We start from the raw sequence: 21,800 nt of genomic DNA, 5'->3' as shown, positions 1-21,800 counted from the left end.
ATGGTAGGTGGGTAGGTAGGTAGAGAAGGAAGAAAGGAGAGAAAGAAAAAAGGAGGGGAAGGAAGGAAGGAAGGAAGGAAGGAAGGAAGGAAGGAAGGAAGGAAAGAGGGGGGAGGGAAGGAAGGAGAGAAAGAGGGAGGGAAGGTTGGCCACAGCAACGCGTGGTGGGTACAGCTAGTGCCTCATAGTTAAGAACAGGGGTGAGGCAACAGGAAATGAGAGAAATCTTCCCCATGGAAGGGAAATCCACTCCTGGAAGAGTTATTATCATGGGGGAAAGGAGTCTCCATTGAAACTTTATCCCAATCCTTGTTTCCACAACAAGCCAAATGTTCCAAAATCCAATTATCATGGGACAGAAAGTGAGGGGAAATCTGTCAGAAATATTTAAAATCAATTAGGTATTTTTAATTACAAAAATGTGATTCAAGCACTGAAAGGGTTAAACAAATGCAATGACCCAGCAAAAGCTGTAGTTCAATATAAGCAGATGTGCAAGAAGCTTAGTAGCTCTCAGTGTTAGAGATCTCTGTGGGAGAAGGGCCTCAGTGTGTTAGTAGGTCTCAGTGTTAGTTTGCCTCAGTGTGAGAAGGCCTCAGTATGAGAAGGCGTGGTGTGAGAAGATTTGGTGAGAGAAGGACCAAGTTGAAGGCCACTATGTATGAACCTCCAATGTAAAAGGCTGCTGTGAATACTAATCCTCCCCAATGCCATCCAAAATTAAGGAATATATATTTCTGGCTGGAGCGATACTTAAGAAATGTGCCTGTTCCAACTTACAAACAAATTCAACTTAAGAACAAACCTACAGAACCAATCTTGTTTGCAACTTGGAGACTGCCTGTATCTAACTTCCATGCTTTGTGGGGGCTTTGCTTATTTTTTTTCCAGACCCATGTCATGTAATTGCCCAAAAGGGAAGCTCTCCGTTTGGCAAGCAATCCCTCCGACCAAAACCCTTGCGCCAAAGGGACTCACTGGGTATCTCTAAGCTGGGGTGAATGGCGGCCACGTTTTTGGCAGTGGGAGGCGAATGGCGGCCGTCCACCAGGTCAGACTCTGCGTCCTGCGCTTCTCCGTGGATGACGGCGATCCCCAGCCGCAGGCGCTCGGCAAAGGACTGGGCCCTGCGGGGAACAGGGGGCAGCACTGGGTTAAGAACACTTCTTTCGCAACACACGGAAAGGGAGGACAATCAGCAAAGAAGGGGAGGTTAAGGCAGAGATTCAATGTCTTTGAATCTTTGCCCATGGGTGGACCTGATGCCAGACCAAGTCAAGCCCAAAGCACAATAGGTTTCAACAGCAACAAATACAAGATGCTCCACTTAGGCAGAAAAATGAAATGCAAAGATACAGAATGGCTCGACAGCAGTATGTGTGGAAAAGATCTTGGAGTCCCCGTAGACAAGTTAAAAACATGAGCCAACTATGTCATGCGGCAGCTTAAAAAGCCCATGGGATTTTGGCCTGCTTCAAGATGAATCTAGTGTTAGATCCAGGAAAGTATGCTACCGCTCTATTTTTCCTTGGTCAGACCACATCTGGAATCACACTGTGTCCCATTCTGGGCACCTCAATTGAAGGGAGATGTTGACTCTATGCTGGAATGTGTCCAGAGGAGGGTAACTAAAATGATCAAGGATCTGGAGAACAAGCCCTATGAGGAGTGGCTTAAAGAGCTGGGCATGTTTAGCCTGCAGAAGAGAATAATAACAATAATACTTTATTTATACCCTGCTACCATCTCCCCAAGGGACTCGGTGCGGCTTACATGAGGCCAAGCTCACAGTACATCAGTAAACAAAGGCAATAATAAAAACAATCAATACAAAACAATTAATATAAATAACATAAACAAAAAGTAAACAATAAACAATAACAGTAATACACAAGCATTTAAAAAACTATGACTGGGTCAAATGTAATAATTTAAAATTTAAAAAATAATGCTGGGCATGAACAAGGTAGGATATAACTGGGATAGAGTTTTTCAAAGAGAGATGAGGGAATATAGTTACTCCTAAATCTGTAGTAAAGTACATTTTGAGGGCATATTGCTGAGAGGAGACATGATGAGGGCCAGGGATCAAGAGGTGAGAGGAAGTCCTAGGGAGGAGGGAGCAGGCTTGTTTTCTGCATACCTGGAGACTAGAACACAATGGAACAATGGCTTCAAACGAAAGGAAATGAGATTCCACCTGAACATAAGGAAGAACTTTCTCATTGTAAGAGAGAGCTGTTTAGCAGTGGAACCCTCTGTCCCAGAGTGGCGGAGGCTCCTTCTTTGGAGGCTTTTAAAAAGAGGCTGGATGGCCATCTGTCAGGGTGCTTTGAATGCGATTTTCCTGCTTCTTGGAAGAATGAGGTTGGACTGGATGGCCCATGAGGTCTCTTCCAACTCCATTATTCTATGAGTGGGACTATGGATCTCTTCATACGGAGCATTTTTGCCCCGTTTTGCTGCTTTGTTTCCCTGCAGGCCCCACCCACATTCCTACAGGGAGGACAGTGTATTTTTGGGTCGCTACAACGAAGATACTCACACTTTCCTCCCCTTTTCCTCGTACAATGGGGAAAGGGCAGTGGGGCAATGCTCATTGCCGCACATTGCTACCCTTTCTCCCACCTGATGGGGTCAGGGTGCACCCTCTTCTATCTCCACCATATGATGGGGAAAGAGGGAAGGTGCACGGGGAAACGGCACGGCCGTGTGAAGAGGTTGTATGACTTCTGTCGATGTAGGAACGATACTCCTATTGATGCAGCTTAAAATTGCACTGGACTTTTTAGCTGCCTCATCACACTGTTGGTTGTCTAATGTTCAGCTTGTCTAATGTTCAGCTAAGATTCCTTTTGCATGAACTGTTTCCAAGCCAGATGTGGACAGAATAGGACCCAGGGTTATTCCAAGTGAGGCCTGACCAAAGCAGAACAGAGTGGGACAATGACTTCCCTCAATCTAGGAACTATATTCCTATTGATGCAGCCTAGAATCGCATTGGCCTTTTTGCTGCTGCATCACACTGTTGGCTCATGTTCAGCTTACAAGGCTCTTAAATCAGAATTAAGCAGAATACAGTGGGACTATGACTTCATTCGATCTGGACACTTAACCCCTATTGATGCTGCCTAGAATTGCATTGGCCTTCTTTGCTGCCGTACCACAGTTAGCTCATGTTCAGTTTGTGGTCTGATAATAATATTATCCCAGGTCAGAAGTAGAAGAGAGTGGGATGGTGACTTCTCTCAATCCAGACACTATTCTCCTTTTGAGGCAGCCCAGAATCCCAATAGCTTGCCACCACGAGGAAGCTGTCTACGTCAGACCAAGTGAAGGCCAAAAGCATAAGCGGTTTGTATACAAGTCAGTTCCAGTTGGTGCCTTTCCTTTTCCTCACATATAAATTCAGCGTTCTTCCTGTTTGCTAGTTGTGAGCCCATGTGTTTTGAAAAGATAAGAAACAGAGAAACGACTGTCTTAGATAAGCAGCTTTACCAACAGAAGTATGCTTCCAATTATGTGAGTGATTTTTTTTTACCCCTAGAACAGGAATGGGCAAATTCAGGCCCGGGGCTGGATGCAGCCCCTTGGTCTCTTTTCTCAGGTCCTCCTTTCTCTCACCATCTTTTTCTTCTTTCCTTCTCTTTCCTTCCTCCTTCCCTCCCTCTCCCCCTTACCTCCCTTTCCCCTTCCTTCCCTTCCACCCTTTTGTCCTTCCTTCCCTCTTGCATCCCTCCTTCCCTCTCCTTCCTTCCTTCCCTTTCCATCCGTCTCTTCACTCCCTCCCTCCCCTCCCTCTCTCTATTTCCTTCCACCCTTTCATCCTTCCTTCCTTCTCTTTCCTTTCTCCTTCCATCCATCCTTCCCTTCCACCCTTTCTTCCTCCTTCCCCTTCTTTCTTCCCTTCCACCCTTTTGTCCCTTTCTTCCCTCTTTCCTCCCTCCTTCCCTCTCTCCCTTTCTTCTTCCTTCCTTTCCTTTTGTCTTTCCTTCCTTCCCTCTTCCCTCCCTTCCCTCACTCCATTCCCTTCCACCCTTCCTTCCTTCCATCCATCCATCCTTCTCTTCCTTCTCTTTTTCCTTCCTCTTTAGTGATGTTTAGTTGGGAGAAAAGAAGGTACAGAGGAAACAGGAGAATTAAGTTTCAAGGCTTAAAAGGGTGAGCCACTGAGGAGGAAGAAAACTCACTTTCTGCTGCTCTAGAGACCAGGGCACAAGGGAGCAGTGGTTTCAAATGGCAAGGAAAGAGATTCAACTGAAAGGATTAGGAAGAACTTCCTGGAGAGTGGCTTAGGATGCCTCAGAGTGTGGTGGGGTCTCCTTCTCTGGAGGTTTTTCCACAGGGGCTGTCTATTGGGAGTGCTTTGATTGTGCCTTTCTTCATGGCAGGGGGTTGGACTGGATGGCACTTAGAGTTCTCTTCCAGCTCAAGGATTCTATATCAGGAGTAGGCAACACAGGGTCTCATGGATACACTTTTTCTCTCCCATCCACCATCTCATCCTGACCAAGACCAACCCTTTTGGGATCCAAATGTTTCCCATTTTTCCTTCACTTTCTGCCTCCAAAAGAGAAGAGGAAGGAGAGGAAAGGGCAAGGAGGGGGGATTGGGGAGCCTCTGACACATTATAGGGCGGTTGGTAGAATTCACTGATATAATTGGAAGCATGCTTCTGTTGATAAAGCTGCTCTTTTGAGACAATAGCTGCCCTGTTCCTTTTCTATTACTATTACTCCCCCAAAGCCAGTGTAATGTTGTTGTATTCAGTGTTGGGATATAACTCTGGCAACTAGGGTTCAAACACAGCCAAGGAAACCCACTGGGTGACTTCAGGCAAGTCCCACACTCTCAACTTCAAAGGAAGGCAAGAGCAAGCCAACTTTGAAGAAAGCTTGCCAAGCAAATGCAAAGACAGGGCCATCACAAATCCAAAGTCAGTTCAAAGGGAAGAGCAACAGCACGAACAAATGGATTTGGGAGTCTCTAATGACACAGACCCACCTCTTTGCCGACGCAGGAGATTTGGCCACAATCACAGCATTCCTGTAGTCTGGGATCTGCAGGGAGGCAAGACAACACCAAAGACGATGAAAGAGCAGCGCTTTGTGCACAAAACCGTCATGGCTGAAGGCTAGCATATTGTAGGGTTCTCCAACTCAATGTTATGGGTATGGGTAAAGGGACCTTACTGTACTTCTATCCCTAAACTAGGCCTGTGCCTTCCCATTCTTTCAAATAATTCCCGCAAAGCCCCTCCAACCTAAAGACCACAAAGTTTCAGTTTGAGAACAACTGGGCTGAGAATCATAGCACTCCAACACTAATGGATCACCAGCTGCCAGTTCCTGATATATGCCGTTCTCCTGATATATGCCATTCTCCTTCACCCACATCCAGACAGCCACTTTCTACCCAAAATTGGGGGGGGGGGGGTGCCTTTAAAAAGCAGCAGGGCACCTCTCTCTCCCCAAGTCCAGAAAGGCACATGCAAAGATGGTGCACCTGCAACCCTCAACTCACTAAACGTGGCTTTGCTCACCTCTTCTTGAATGTACTGGAGCAAAAATGGCGAGGCTCGCAGGTTGTCCACGGGGACGTTGAAGAACCCTTGGATCTCCTTTTGGTGCAGATCCATGGTGATCAAGTGAGTCAGACCTTTGGGGAGAGCAGGACAAAAGGGGCCTGGAAACGTTGCTTTGCCAACAAGGAAGGATATAAATAAAGGAGTGGGTGGGCGCACAAAAACCTCGCTGTCTGCAGACTTAGTTGTCCACGCTTACTGATATGCATTACTGATATGCATTAACTATTCTGAGGCTCTGGGGGAACCTGATCTCCCATCATTCCCAGACTTTGGCAGTTTTCTATTTGGGGATCACAACTCCCAGGATATTAAGGGATTCATCTGCTGCCCTGGAAACTTTGCACTTTAGGAAAGGAGACGCCACCTGAACACAAGAAAGAACTTCCTGACCTTAAGAAGAGCTGTTCAGCACTACCTCAGTGTGGTGAATGGAGCCTTTCAAGCAGAGGCTCAGTGGCAATCTGTTAGGAGAGCTTTGATTGTGTCCCTTTGCATGGCAGAATGGGGTTGGGCTAGATGACCCTTGGGACTCTCTTCTAACTCCAGTGAAATATAGACTGCCTTGGGTTTTCTTTCTCTAAAGGCTTTTAAACAGAGGCTGGATGGTCATCTGTAACGAGTGCTTTGATTGTGTATTTTGTTGGGTCTCATCCCTGGACTGCACAAGTTTCTTGTGTCATCAAGTTTCCAAACCTCAATGAGTAGCTAGGCTAGAGACTCTGGGCCAGTGAAGAGAGGGGGCCAGAAGACAGTTCCACTTTGTCTCCTGTGCTATGCTTATAATATAATGTAATGTAATGTAATGTACCATATTGTATATACATATCATATTTATAACATTATAATGTAATACAATATAATACTACTACTAATAATATTATATTATAATTATATATTTTATATTACATGTAATATTACTAATAATATTACAATACAATTATATAGTGCAATATAGTAATATACAATACTGATATTGTACTATGCTAATAATATAATCTATTGTATGTATATGAGTCTTGCAAGCCGCTCTGAGTCCCCTTCGGGGTGAGAAAGACGGTATATAAAAGTCATAAATAAATAAATAATGATGATATAGTAATGGAATTCTGTGAGGGAACATCCTCTTTAAGTTTTATTGCCCTGGGTTGACCGTGCGGTCCCTCCACCATTTTTCAGTCTCTTCTGCTTTTTCCTTCCTTCCAGTAAGGACGTATTTTGCCTCTTTCTAGGCAAAATGTAGCTGCATTGACTTTTTACTAGTTAGCGCCAAGATCTTTTCCATCAAGAATGTATTTTTTTTACTTCAATATCAATTTTTGAACCTGAAGTTCTGACTTTGCAATCCTAAGCTATAGAAAGCTATCCTAGTTCGCCACATGTACGTGTCTGCTGGTTATGAAGTTTTCTTTTGGTACTCTGCTATATTTATGGTGGAATCACGCCAACTGAGGGTTATTTTGAACCTAACAGCTCAGATTCCCCAACACATTTCCTGCCTGGTAGAAGAGGGTCAGACTGAATGGCCTTTAGGGTCCCTTCTGACTCCAGGAGCCTTTGATTCTATAGCTTTATTCCTCCATGAACCTGCTAATGTGTATGAGGCTGGATAGCAATTTATTAAGAGAGCTCTGATTGTGCTCCTTCTGCCTGGCAGAAGGAGGTTGGATTGAATGGCCTCCGGAGCCCCTTCCAATTAAAAGACTTTGATTCTATAGTCCTATTTCTCTATGGATCTGCTGATGTCTATAAGGATGGATGGCCATTACCCAGTAGGGCTTTGATGGAGTTTTTCCTGCCTGGCAAAAGGGGGGTTTGGACTGGATGGCCCTTGAGGTCCCTTCCAACTCTAGGAGTCTATGATCTTCCTGCTTCTGCCCACTGCTCTGTGTTCTCACCAGCTTTGCACATCATGGAAGCCAAGAGCTTGGAGACGATGGAGCCCCTCTTGCGCATCTTGCACTGCTTGCTGTAGGGGAAGTAGGGGACCACCCCGATGATGCTTTTGGCACAGGAGGTCTTGCAGGCGTACACCATGATCAGGAGTTCCATGATGGTCGTGTTCACATCCCTGCAATGAGAAGAGGGCTGGGTGGGTGGTGTTCATCCAGACTATTAAAAGGGTGGGCCTTCTGCTACGACACTCCTGCCTATAAGACAGAAGAGGGTGGCTCAGGGCAAACAGGTTAGAATTTGGGGAATTTCCAGATTAGGAAATCAAAACAGATGTTAAGAAAACCCAATCCGCAAACCCAACCAACAATTGGGCCACACAGCTTGCAGGAAACCTACACACATGGATAGAGACCTACATAAACACTCCAACAATCACCCAAATCAAAAAAGAAACACCATTAAAGCCCTGGAAGACCATGCAAAAAGAATCTGTGAAGCCCACCTCCTACAAGGTGAACTGAATCACCTCAACTGGGCTTTACAGGCCAATGGAAACTCCGCCACAGACATCAGAAGAGCTGCAAGATCAAGAACAAGCCACGAGAGTCAAGACCAAGATCCACCCAGAGGGAAAGGGTTCTTACCAGACATCAAGGGAATCACTGGCTGCATAGGGAAGCTGATGAAAAAAACACAACATACAAACTATTTACAGGCCCACTAAGAAAATGCAACAAATTCTACGTTCAGCAAAAGACAAGAGGGATCCTCTCACCTCTACAGGGGTCTAGCGTATACCATGCAGCTGTGGACAAGTCTACATAGGGACCACCCAACGCAGTAGCATTGCCCAGGCACGAATCAAGGAACAGGAAAGGCACTGCAGACTGATTCAACCAGAGAAGTCAGCCATAGCAGAGCACCTGATGAACCAACCTGGACAAAGCTTATTATTTCAGAACACAGAGATGATGGACCACTCTAACAACCACCATCTCACACTACACAGAGAAGCCATTGAAATCCATAAGAATGTGGATAATTTCAACAGATAGGAGAAAACCATGAAAATGAACAAAATCTGGCTACCAGTATTAAAATAAACTCTAAAATCAGGACAGTAAATGAAGAGGAACACTCAAAAAATGGGAATTCCAGACAGGAATCAATCAGGGCCAGCTAATCACCTCCCAACAAAAGATTCCCCCGAGCAGGAAGCAGCCAAGCCTTGAATATGTGAGAGGAAGTCACAGGGATCAGGGAGCAAGCTTGTTTTCTGCTTCCCTGGAGACTAGGATGCGGAACAATGGCTTCAAACTACAAGAAAGCAGATTCCATCTGAACATGAGGAAGAACTTCCTGACTGTGAGAGCTGTTCAGCAGTGGAACTCTCTGCCCCGGAGTGTGGTGGAGGCTCCTTCTTTGGAGGCTTTTAAACAGAGGCTGGATGGCCATCTGTCAGGGGTGCTTTGAATGCAATATTCCTGCTTCTTGGCAAGGGGTAGGACTGGATGGTCCATGAGGTCTCTTCCAACTCTATGATTCTATGATTCTATGAAGCTGCTAGGCTATTCAATGCTAATCAAGGTAATCAATTGCGGCATTCACACTTGCCTCACGTAGACAAGAGTTCTTTCCCCCACCCTGGACATTATTCCACGGGTATAGAAACCCCACTTGCCTACTTTCCAACAGACCTCACAACCTCTGAGGATACCTGTCATAGATGTGGGTGAAACGTAAGGAGAGAATGCTGCTGAAACAGGGCCAGACAGCCCAGAAAACGCACAGAAACCCAGATGTGAAGAAATATTTCTATATAGTAAATTTCTATATGCTATAGATGTGAAGCAATATTTCTATATACTCCCATTAACAGGAGTCTTTATCAAAAGCAAGACCAAACTGAGAACACAAACATCTTCATTATCTAGTCACAATCTAGACGTCTCCTAGTTAATATTAGTCCTAACTTTAATGGGTGTTAGGTAGCTAGACTTTCCGCCAAAAAGAGTGTGTGGGAAAGGACAAAGCGTGGACGAAACAGCATTCCTTTTCTGATATGAGTTAGCAGATGGAGGATGAACAAGTCAAGGAATGTCTGCCATATTGCTTTTGAATTCAAGGCTGTATTTAGGCAGGCTGATGGGCATCTTCATAGACAAGGAGCATGTTGGCCGCTGAAGATGGCAAACAAGAAGGAAGGTAAAAAGAGGAGAGATCAAATTGCAGATCCTATTCTCTGTTTCATAAATGCAATAGGATCAGATACGGATTCCCAAACAGGGGTTTGTACTCACTTTGAAACCGTCTGGATGATAAAGACGTCCTTCCCTCTCACAGACTCTTGGATCTGCACCCGCGTCTCTGCCAAAAGAAAAAAAAGGAAAAGTGAGTAAAAGGTGCAAAAAATCCAGATGAAAGGATGTGAGGCTCTAGAGCAGGGAGGTTGCCACCAGGAATGTTTCATTACCTTATATGAGCCAAACAGACAAAACGCCCTAAAGATGCCCACGGCTCACCTCTGTTTGGCTCCTGGTAGACCTGGACTTTGCCCATCTCGACCCCCAGTCGCCTGAGGAGATAATAAGGCAAAGACAAGGTCACACAGGGGAAATGAGCAGGGAAATTCCGATGGAAAATGATATAGAGGCCACTGTATTAATGGGTCCGGGTGGGGAACATGCATCCAGTACAAATACACCTTTTAAAGGTAAAGGGACTGTAACTTAATCCACAGGGAATAGGTAAATACTCCACTATTTGAGGAGTGGGTGATGTTTTGGTCAGGATTGTTTTTCGACAGAAATTAAATGCAGACCAGACAAGACATATGTTGAACATTAGGGATGTTATAAATGTGAGAGTAACAACAACAATAAGGTATTTTCCATACCTAACAATGATAATAACAACAACAAGAATAAGGTTTATTGTATAATTATAATTATAATTATTAGGTAAAGGTAAAGGTAGTCCCCTGACATTAAGTCCAGTCACGTCTGACTCTGGGGTGTGGTGCTCATCTCCATTTCTAAGCCGAAGAGCCAGCGTTGTCCGTAGACACCTCCAAGGTCATGTGGCCAGCATGACTGCATGGAGCGCTGTTACCTTCCCGCCGGAGCGGTACCTATTGATCTACTCACATTTGCATGTTTTCGAACTGCTAGGTTGGCAGAAGCTAGGGCTCACGCCGCTCCCCGGAATCGAACCTGCGACCTTTCAATCAGCAAGCTCAGCAGCTCAGTGCTTTAACCCACTGCGCCACCGGGGGCTCCCAATTATAATTATTATAATTATATTATTATTATAATTATAATAAAACAAATAAATACAATAAATTTTATTGTTAGTTTTATTATAATTATATTATTATTATTATTATTATTATTATTATAAAACTAACAATAAGATTTATTGTATACTCATTACTTATATTAATGTATAATAATAATAATAATAATAATAATAATAATAATAACAGGAGCCGGGCGCAGGGAGCATACAACGCCCCTGCTGTCCCAGCTCCACTGGCTGCCGATTTGCTACCGGGCCCAATTTAAGGTGCTGGTGTTATCCTACAAAGCCCTAAACGGTTCCGGCCCAAAATACCTTGCAGACCGCATCTCAGCCTACGAGCCCACGAGGACCTTGAGATCATCCGGGGAGGCCCTTCTCTTGGTCCCGCCTGCCTCACAGGCACGTCTGGCGGGGACGAGAGAGCGGGCCTTCTCGGTGGTGGCCCCCCGGCTGTGGAACGCCCTCCCTGCTGAAGTTAGACAGGCGCCCTCCCTTATGGCCTTCCGTAGGAGCCTGAAAACATGGCTCTTTGAGATGGCCTTCAACTGAGTGCTATTCATTGGAAATGATGACCGGAATGGACCACGACTATGAAACCGATATGTCCCCATGATATGACGAAGCGGATTTTTAGTATAAGTATATGTTATGTAGTAGTAGATTGTTGTGTATTGTTTGATTTATTGTAAACTGTCTTTTCTATGTTGTTGTTCACCGCCACGAGTCGCCCTAGGGCTGAGAGTGGCGGTCAATAAGTGCAAGAAATAAATAAATAAATAAATAATATCTTTATTCATATATCCCACCACCATCTCCCCAAATAAAATCAATAAATAATAAACCTTTATTTATATTCCATCCTACCTCCCCAGAGGGACTCAGAGCGGATTTCAAACATAAAAGGCCAACGTTCAATGCCCAAACACAACAACAATACATCCATAGTAATGAAATTTGGCAACCCAACATATAAAAATAAATTATGACTAAACAACTAAAATTAAATAAAAAATGCAGCCTGTTATATCAGACGAAGGGACTCGTGGCAGCTTACAGATGGCACAAAGTGCCTAAAAACAAACATAAAAGTGAACACAATATAAAATACAATAACATAGAACACATGCACATAAAAAAACCATCAATTCAGACTAAATCAAGCTGCAATCCTCTAACCGTGGCAGAATATATATTGTATAAATAATGATGTATATTGAATACCTAATAATAATGGGATATATTCTATACCTAAAAAAATAAGGTACATTGTAAAACCAATAATAATAATAATGCAAAGAGCCTGGCACAAGCCAGTAAAAGTAGTCCCAGTGGTGATTGGCACACTGGGTACAGTGCCTAAAGACCTTGGCCTGCACTTAAAAACAATCAGCGCTGACAAAATTACCACCTGTCAACTGCAAAAGGCCACCCTACTCGGATCTGCACACTTTATTCGCCTATATATCACATGGTCCTAGACACCTGGGAAGCGTCTGACGTGTGATCTAATATAATAACTAGCATAGTGATCTTATTTGCTGTGTACTAATCTATTTGTGTATCAAATAATAATAATAATAATAATAATAATAATAATAATAATGTATACACATTTGCAATAATAATGTGTATTGTATAATCAATAATAAGGTATGTTGTTCATTCGTTCAGTCATCTCCGACTCTTCGTGACCTCATGGACCAGCCCACGCCAGAGCTCCCTGTCGGCCGTCACCACCCCCAGCTCCTTCAAGGTCAGTCCAGTCACTTCAAGGATGCCATCCATCCATCTTGCCCTTGGTCGGCCCCTCTTCCTTTTACCTTCCACTTTCCCCAGCATAATTGTCTTCTCTAGGCTTTGCTAGATAATAAGGTATACTAAATACCTAATAACAATAACAACAATAATAATGATATTAATAATAGCTTCTGCTTTTTACAACAGCAACTATTATACTGACTCTGGACCTCAGAAGTGATTTTATCTTGGCACAACATTGCTGGAACCTTTGTAAATAACCTTTCTTAATTTTGCCAGAGGTTTTATTCCCAAACTCATTAGGAGTGAAATATTGCCAGCAAAGATTGCTTTAATGAAGGGATGGCTGCGCTTCTGTGAGAACTCACTCTGCGATCCTCTTGGAGAGCTCCATGCACGACGGGTTGGAATTGGCCGAAAACAGGACCAGCCCGCCTTTCGTCACGTTCATGTTGGATCCAGTTCCAACGGGCGCCACACAAAACATCAAATCCTCCGTTGTTTTCCCGCTTTTAGAATACTGCAAGGAGATCAGAACACGTCAGTCCTTTCAGCAGCAGCTATAAACCAAGACATTGGTTTTCATGTTGAGACAAAGGGCAGGGCTGTTGCTTTGTTGCACAGCGGCGAGGATGAGGTGCCTTATAAACCCAGAGTTGGTGAACCACGGCAGATCTTCCTATGCACCAAGCTGACAAAGGACTTCAGGTTCTGCTAGAAGCGTCCCACCGGTTTCTACTCTGAATGCAAAACTATTTCAGAAGTACTTACAAATATAGGAAGGTAGGGCGGAAAGAGCTCCGTCAAACTGGCGCCCGGTTCTAGTGCCGTCACGTACTTTGCTTTTGGCTAGCAAACAAACCTCCTAGCATTCTTAGGTACCTATGGGAAAAGAGCATGGAAACACAAAGCCATTAAGAGGCAATGCAAAGAAAGCTACATGCCAAGATACATCAATCCCATGTTGCAGGAATGAAGTGGATGCTTTTAAAATGGGCAGTTTTGTAACAGGAAGTAAAACTGCAACAAGACTTCCAGCATCAGTATCGATCAATACAACCTGTTTGACCCGAACAGGAGAAAGTCCCACATCTTTGCCTAGAAAATTCCTCCAGTCCTTTAAAAGGTGTATCACTCCAATTCCAATGCCAGGACGGATATAATAATAATAGCACTTTATTTATATACTGGCCCATCTCCCAAAGGGGACTCAGGGTGGATCACAGTACACATACACAGCAAACATTCAATGCCATTTTGGATAGACAGGACAGAGATAGACAGAACAGAAAAGACGTATGTTGTGTCGACGTCCAGCTTTTTTGGTGCCTTGGAGGTTGTGCTCGAATCCAGCCACAAGGGGGTGCTGTTGCTCCATCCGCTATAACGAGGAGCCATCAGGACTTCCTCCTTCCTTTTGGTTGCCAGGCATTTTCTGATCTTTTCCTTTATGATGTTGTAAAATACCTTACTTCTCTACTTACAGTCCAAGCTGTTTTCAAACTGCTTAGGTAGACACCTGACTGGGCTGACAGCCGGTTGCTCACGCCAACCCGGCTTCGAACAGGCAACATTTTAGTTATCATTGCTGGTGACTTACCAGCTGTGCTAAAGCTTGGCTGGTTAAAATAGGTCTTCCATTTTTGCAGGGGTTAGAGATACAAGACCCCTGAGAAAGTGGGGCAACAATACCGTATTTATATTAATCTAATGCACCATTGACTGTTATCCGCACTCAAATTTTCAAAACCTTGAACCCCCCCCCCCCCCCAAAAAAAGGGTTTTCTGGAAAATGTAATAAGCAGAGGCAAAAACTTTTATGACAATTTAGTTTTTATTACAAATTCAATTTTACTTTTAAAAATCTCCCGTTATTCTTTGGTAATCTTATTTGTTTTTATGCACTAATGAAGGATGGAAAAAAGCACCAAGCCACACAACTCGTAGATTCATTCTGTAGCATAGATGCACCCCCATGGTTTTCTTTTCCCTTGCTGGAAGCTTTGGTGTCCTAACACTTTTGTTTTTAAAGCAGGAATTCCAAGCAGGCAGCAAGTGTAATGGCTAAATTACAAATAGTGTGCTTTTGGCAGCAAATCCCTTTTTTTTGTTTGGGTTTTTTTGTTTTGTTTTGGGGTTTTGAAAATTGAGATGCGCATTAGATTTGAGGGTGCATGAGACCAGAATCAATATGGGAAGCAAACTGTGTCAGTGACTCATATGCTTTCTAAATTTTGTGTGTCATCTTTAGAGAGAGAAAAGAACGCAGTCAATGTTGTAGAAGATACTGGAAAACAACATTTCTCTCCAGAGCAGCATCTATTACAAGATTAGCCTAATAATGTCCTTCTCAAATCCATCTCCCAGCTCTGCAAAGAAACCCTTTCCTGTTTATTTGGTGGCATTTCACAGCAAAGAGGCGGATGGAAAATCTAATTCAGGGCAAATCCAGTGCCTCTCATCCATCAGAGACTCCTCTGTTCAAAAGAAGTTGTTTTTGGAGGGAAGACACATGACCAGATTTGTCCAGAGACACAGAATGGGCTGCATTCTCTGAAAAAAGGAACAAACTCAAAGGAAGAATAAATGCAGAAAGACGTCAGCCACTCCCTTGCTAATAACGCTTTTGTGATTATGAGGATTGATAGGCTGCAATTGAGGCAGGCATTAAAGGCTTATGCAAAACGGATGCAAGAGGGATGGAAATATTAACAGACATAAAGGGCGATGCTAATGGCCAAAGCCAGATTGAGGCAGAAGATGGATACAGCAAAGCCAGGCTCAGTCAATGGCCTGGTTAGTAGACAGAAATTAAATACGCCATTTGGTCTCCCATCGAAGGACTAACCACAGCTGACTCTACTTAAATTCCTAAATGAGATGGGATCTAGTGCCCTTAGATATTTTAACTAGAGCTCTATACTACCAAGAGGCACAATCCAGAATATTTTGCCTGGCTGTCAGTGCTTTGGAGTTTGCATCTCTTTAGAAATAAAAGCTTCTTACATTTCTTTTAATAATAATGGGGAAACACAAAAAGAAAGAATAGATTTGGAAAGATAACTTTTTCTTACAGAGAAGGAAGAATGACTGGAAAAAATTGAAGGCATAATTTGCTCTTATGCAAAAAACATCCAGAGATAGCACTGTGGTGTGGTTTCAGCCTTGGACTCTTTTAATTTGCACTAGATCTTATTTATCATTAGCCACCTATTTATTTATTTAAAACTTTTATATCCCGATCTTCTCAACCTCCACGGAAGGACTCAGACCCGCTAACAGCAAGGATTCAATGTCACAATACAGTCTAAAACAACACACAATGACAATAGATTAAAATATATATAAAATAAAATACATATAAGCCAGTTCGCCAAAATAAAACCATGTCTAACTCAGTCCACATATGTCAATAACTTTAGTCTGTTGCTGGTCTCAGCCATTATTCTGGGAATGCTTCATTCCATAGCCAGGATTTCACTAGCTTCCTGAAGGTCGGGAAGGAGGGGGAAGATCTAATCTCATTTGGGAGAGAGTTCCATAGCCAAGGGGCCACCACAGACAAAGTCCTGTCTCTTGTCCCCACCAGCCGCGAATGCGAAAGTGGTGGGACTGAGGCAGGGCCCCTCCAGAAGATCTTAACAGCCTTGATGGGGAGAATATGTTCGGACAGGTAAACTGGGGTATATAGGGTTAACACTTTCATGGATTTAGAATTCCCATGAGTTTGGAAATGGGTAAACAATAACAAACCAGGCTGCAGTGAAGATAACACTGTGTGACAAAATCCGGGAAAAAAATCTGTTCGTGGTTTGAAAGTGTTACTTCCTGTTTAATCGTGCAGTCCTTACTTTGAAAGTTCTTCTACTCAAGAAATTTGATTTTGTGGCTTCCGCAAACCAGGTTGAATTGGGGTTGGGTTTTTTTGGTAGTGTCAGGAGCGACTTGAGAAACTGCAAGTTGCTTCTGGTGTGAGAGAATTGCCCGTCTGCAAGGACGTTGCTCAAGGGATGCCCAGATGATTTGTTGCTTTTATCATCCTTGTGGGAGGCTTCTCTCATGTCCCTGCATGAGAAGCTGCAGCTGATAGAGGGAGCTCATCCGACTCTCCCCACATTCGAACCTGAGACCGTCGGTCTTTAGTGCTGCCAACACAGGGGTTTAACCCACTGCGCCACTGGGGGCAAACCAGGCTGAATTGGTTGAGACTCAATGAGATATTCACAGAAAAACTGTAACAAATTGTGCTGCAGGATGTTTCTCTAAAAGCAAAGTTTTTGCAGTGTAATAAACTTTTCCCATGTTTTTATAATGGAACCAGTTACAAAATGACATTTATAACCCAGGAACAAACATTTTGTTACTTAGTATTGTTATTGTTGTTATTATTATATGTTCCTTTTTTGAGAGAAGGAAATGAAAGAAAGGCACAGAGGAAGAAATTAATCGCATGGAGCGAGCTTGAGTATATTGACGCAAAAGTCCACCAAACAACATCAGGGCTGTTTCCCAGTAAACAGGACCAACAATGCAATTCTATGGAGTCCTTGGGCCTTTTATGGCCCGACATTAGTCCTGGTTCAAAGGTAAGGAGATAAAATGAGGCTGGTAAAGCACAAAGGGGGCATGTGAAACAGTCTGACATCCTCCTAAGCAAACTGCAAGAAGGAAATCAGACAAAGCACACAAAGCCTTTCCTTATCTGTTGCCAGGACAGAGCGAACATATAATTACATTTCTAAAACGCTACTTCTTTGGGAACTGTATAAAAGCCAAGCATTAATTGGCCTGAAAGGAGAGAAAGTCAGGGAAATGAAGGCAGGTGGAAATGATCACCCAACTAGACTTGCAAGATAGATCCCATCATCCCTCTCTTTCTGTTTTGAAAGATCGTCATTTCTCCAAATAGAGGACAGAGACCATCGCTCCCTTTCGCTCTGCTGTGGGAGACCATCATCCCCTCCTAATCACCTCCTTCTGAGAAAAATGTAAAATATCACAAAGGATCACCACCTTACACGCTATAAAACAGGAGCTTTATTATTGAATTCCAGGGTCAGAGAAGCAGATGGCGGAAACAGAAGAACAGTCTACCTCAGGTGCATGCTTCATCCATGTTTAACATTTAGACAAATGACCAACCACTGGCAGAAGGAACAGAGAGTTTCATCTATGCTGACGATCAAACCATCACCGCTCAAGCAGGGAGCTTTGAAATGTTTGAACAGAAGCTTTCCGAAGCTTTAGGTGCTCTTATTGCCTATTACAGGGGAAACAATCTGATTCCTAATTCAGCGAAAACACAAATGTATACTTTTCACCTTGAGAACAAAAAAATAATAATCTCAAGCGCTGAGGATTACCTGGGAAGGAATCTCACAAGCATTGGAGCACACCAAAATACCTGGGAGTCACTCTGGACCTTGATTTGACTTATAAGAAGCACAGCTTGACTATCAAGCAAAAAATGGGTGCTATAAATAATATAATACAAAAGCTGACTGGCACATCCTGGGAATCACAACCAGACACAGTGAAGACATCTGCCCTTGCGCTTTGCTACTCTGCTGCTGTATATGCATGCCTGGTGTGGAACACATGCAGCATGTCTTAATGAGACATGCTGTATTATCACAATGTGTTTATGTCCCAGACCACTGGAGAAATTATACTGTTTAGCTGGTATTGCACCACCTGACATCCATCGGGAAGTAGCAGCCAAGAATGAAAGCACCAAGGCACTGGCATCTCTGGCCCATCCTCTATTCGGATATCAGCCAGCATGCCAACACCTTAAATCAAGACACATTTTCCTAAGATCAATAGAGATGCTCGCAGGAACATCTCAACAAGCAAGAGTCCAAAAGTGGCAGGCTAAAACCCAGAACCTCAATCAGTGGCTGAGGTCGGATGAGAAACTCCATTCTGGGCACATCGAAGGCTGGGTATTAAAGAAGGCACTAAACAGCCTGTACTGTGGCACCAAGAGATGCAGAGCCAACCTTAAGAAATGGGGCCACAAAGTGGAGTTCACCACATGCGAGTGGGGAGAAGAGCAAACCACAGACCACCTACTACAATGTGGCCTGAACCCTGCCACATGCACCTTCTCACAGCGACACCAGAGGCACTCCCAAGTGGCCAGCTTCTTGTCAAAGAAAATTTAGTGTAACACCAAGTTTTTAAACTTTTTTTTTAAATACATGTGAACTATATCCTCCACTTGCTTTTGACATGATAAATACCTGTAAGAGAGAGCCCATCACCCCCTCGTCTTACAGGTGGAGGGAGAGCCGTGCGGGCCAATGCGATTCAATCAACTAATCATCAATCAAACTTTATTATAGTCCAAAGACTCAGCGGTAAAAGGTGCTCAACTGCCAACACATTCATAAACTGAGAATGCCATTCTAGGCTGAGTACATAGGAGTCTAGTATCCTACAGCTGTCAGGGAACTGTGAGAATTGAAGTCCAAAACGTCTGGAGGGCCAAACTTTGCCCATGTCTGCTGTAGACCATCACCCCCTTCATCAACTACTGAACAGAAGCCATCATCCGGTTCAATCCACCTGTAGGACAGATAGAGCCCATCATCCTTTCCTCCAGCTGCAAGACCTTCTTCCCTACTGCCTCCACCTGCAGCACACAGACCATCATCCCCTTGGTTCCACTTGTAAGGCAGAACCCATCATCCTTGTTCCTCCATCTGTAGGGCAGAGATCTTCATCCTCTCCCCTGCTTTGAACTTCAGAAGAGAACACTATTCCCATTTCTAGACTTACTTCGGCGATCCCTCGTTGTCTGAGTAGGATTGTCTTCCAAGATCGGTGTACTGGTGGTGGGTTCCGTAGGTGACTATTCTTGATCTGCATGTTCTCCCGCAGTGAGGGCATTGGTTTCCAGGTGGAAGGCAGTCCCGGGCGGGGTTGGCTTGACATGCCTTCCTCTTGGCACGTTTCTCTCTTTCGCCCTCCATTCATTCCTCTTCAAATTCTGCAGCACTGCTGGTCACAGCTGACCTCCATCTGGAGCGTTCAAGGGCCAGGGCTTTCCAGTTCTCAGTGTCTATGCCAGAGTTTTTAAGGTTCGCTTTAAGCCCATCTTTAAATCTCTTTTCCTGCCCACCAACATTTCGTTTTCCATTCTTGAGTTCAGAGTAGAGCAACTGCTTTGGGAGACTGTGGTTGGGCATCTGCACAACATGGCCGGTCCAGCGGAGTCAATGGCAGAGGACCATCGCTTCAGTGTTGGTGGTCTTTACTTCTTCCAGCATGCCGACATTTGTCCGCCTGTCTTCCCAAGAGATTTGCAGGATTTTTCAAAGACAACGTTGATGATATCGTTCTAGGAGTTGCATGTGACGTCTGTAGACAGTCCACGCCTTGCAGGCATATAGCAGGGTTGGGAGGACAATGGCTTTATAAACAAGCACCTTGGTCTCCCTACGGAGTCCCGGTCCTCAAACACTCTGTGCTTTGTTCGTAAAAATGCTGCACTTGCAGAGCTCATGCGGTGTTGTATTTCGGTGTCAATGTTGACTTTTGTGGAGAGGTGGCTGCCAAGGTAGTGGAAATGGTCAACATTTTCTAATGTTACGCCATTAAGCTGTATCTCTGGCATTGGAGAGGTGTTGGCTTAATTTCTATCTTCATCGCTATGGGTTAAACCAGTGGTTCTCGACCTGTGGGTCCCCAGGTGTTTTGGCCTACAACTCTCAGAAATGCCAGCCAGTTTACCAGCTATTAGGATTTCTGAGAGTTGAGGGCCCAGAATATCTGGGGACCCCAGGTTAAGAACCAATGGGTTCAACCCTTGTGCCGGCAGGATTGAAGACTGACAGGTCAGAGGTTGGAATCCGGGGAGAGCGCGGATGAGCTACCTCTGTCTGCTCTAGCTCCTCATGCGGGGACATGAGAGAAGCCTCCCACAAGGATGGTAACACATTAAAAAAAAACCATCTGGGCATCCCCTAGACAATGTCCTAGCAGGCGACCAATTCTGTCACACCAGAAGTGACTTGCAGTTTCTCAAGTCGCTCCTGACACGAATATATATATATATCGCTATGATATTTATTTATTTGTCGTGTCAGATTAACCAGTCAATTATATTACATTTCTAACAGAACAAAGCAAACAAACAAATAAAATACGACATTTGTGAGTTTGGTAGTTGGTTAAATGTCCTTTGACCAGTATCTGGCCACTTGGAGTGCTTCTGGTGTTGCTGCAAGGAGGTCCTCCATTGTGCATGTGGCGGGGCTCTGGCTGCATTGCAGCAGGTGGTCAGTGGTTTGCTCTTCTCCACACTCGCATGTCGAGTATTCCACTTTGTGGCCCCATTTCTTGTGGTGCCAGAGTGCAGTCTGTTCAGCGCCTTCCAAGTCGCCCAGTCTTCTGTGTGCCCAGGGGGAAGTCTCTCATTTGGTATCAGCCATTGGTTGAGGTTCTGGGTTTGAGCCTGCCACTTTTGGACTCTGGCTTCCTGAGGTGTTCCAGCGAGTGTCTCTGTAGATCTTAGAAAACTATTTCTAGATTTAAGTCGTTGACGTGCTGGCTGATACCCAAACAGGGGATGAGCTGGAGATGTCTCTGCCTTGGTCCTTTCACTATTGGCTGCTACTTCCCGGCGGATGTCAGGTGGTGCAATACCGGCTAAGCAGTGTAATTTCTCCAGTGGTGTAGGGCGCAGACACCCCATGATAATGCGGTATGTCTCAATAAGAGCCACATCCACTGTTTTAGTGTGGTGAGATGTGTTCCACACTGGGCATGCATACTCAGCAGCAGAGTAGCACAGCGCAAGGGCGGATGTCTTCACTATGTCTGGTTGTGATCCCCAGGTTGTGCCAGTCAGCTTTCGTATGATAGAAGAACGGCATGCCTCAGGGGAGTGTGCTAGCTCTATCCATGTTCAACATCTACACAAATGACCAGCCACTGCCAGAAGGGACAGAGAGTTTCATCTATGCTGATGATCGTGCCATTACCGCTCAAGCAGGGAGCTTTGAGATGGTAGAACAGAAGCTTTCCAAAGCTCTAGGTCAGGCATGGGCAAACTTGGGCCCTCCAGGTGTTTTAGACTTCAACTCCCACAATTCCTAACAGCGAACTGTGGGAGTTGGAGTCCAAAATATCTGGAGGGCCCAAGTTTGCCCATGCCTACTCTAGGTGCTCTTACTGCCTATTACAGGGAAAACCAGCTGATCCCCAACCCATCTAAAACACAGACATGTGCCTTTCATCTCAAGAACAGAGAAGC

The 21,800-nt window shown here is 44.3% G+C and overlaps 1 protein-coding gene across 1 annotated transcript in view; it reads right to left on the bottom strand.

Annotated features, from left to right (window-relative positions):
- The window catches only part of LOC132782106 (phosphoribosyl pyrophosphate synthase-associated protein 2), a 29,679-nt gene that overhangs the window by 7,013 nt on the left and 866 nt on the right, over positions 1-21,800 (bottom strand). The window contains exons 2-9 of the mRNA XM_060786785.2: positions 13,310-13,420; positions 12,907-13,058; positions 10,003-10,055; positions 9,781-9,847; positions 7,483-7,655; positions 5,543-5,658; positions 5,005-5,060; positions 979-1,127 (exon numbers count right to left, since the gene is read on the bottom strand). Of these exons, the coding sequence (XP_060642768.1) occupies positions 979-1,127; positions 5,005-5,060; positions 5,543-5,658; positions 7,483-7,655; positions 9,781-9,847; positions 10,003-10,055; positions 12,907-13,025 (733 nt within the window). The 5' untranslated portion in view covers positions 13,026-13,058; positions 13,310-13,420. The remainder of the gene's footprint in view (positions 1-978; positions 1,128-5,004; positions 5,061-5,542; positions 5,659-7,482; positions 7,656-9,780; positions 9,848-10,002; positions 10,056-12,906; positions 13,059-13,309; positions 13,421-21,800) is intronic.

This window comes from Anolis sagrei, chromosome X, assembly GCF_037176765.1.
Source record: "Anolis sagrei isolate rAnoSag1 chromosome X, rAnoSag1.mat, whole genome shotgun sequence".
Classification (NCBI taxonomy): Eukaryota; Metazoa; Chordata; class Lepidosauria; order Squamata; family Dactyloidae; genus Anolis; species Anolis sagrei.
This window is presented reverse-complemented; position numbering and strand designations above follow the sequence as displayed.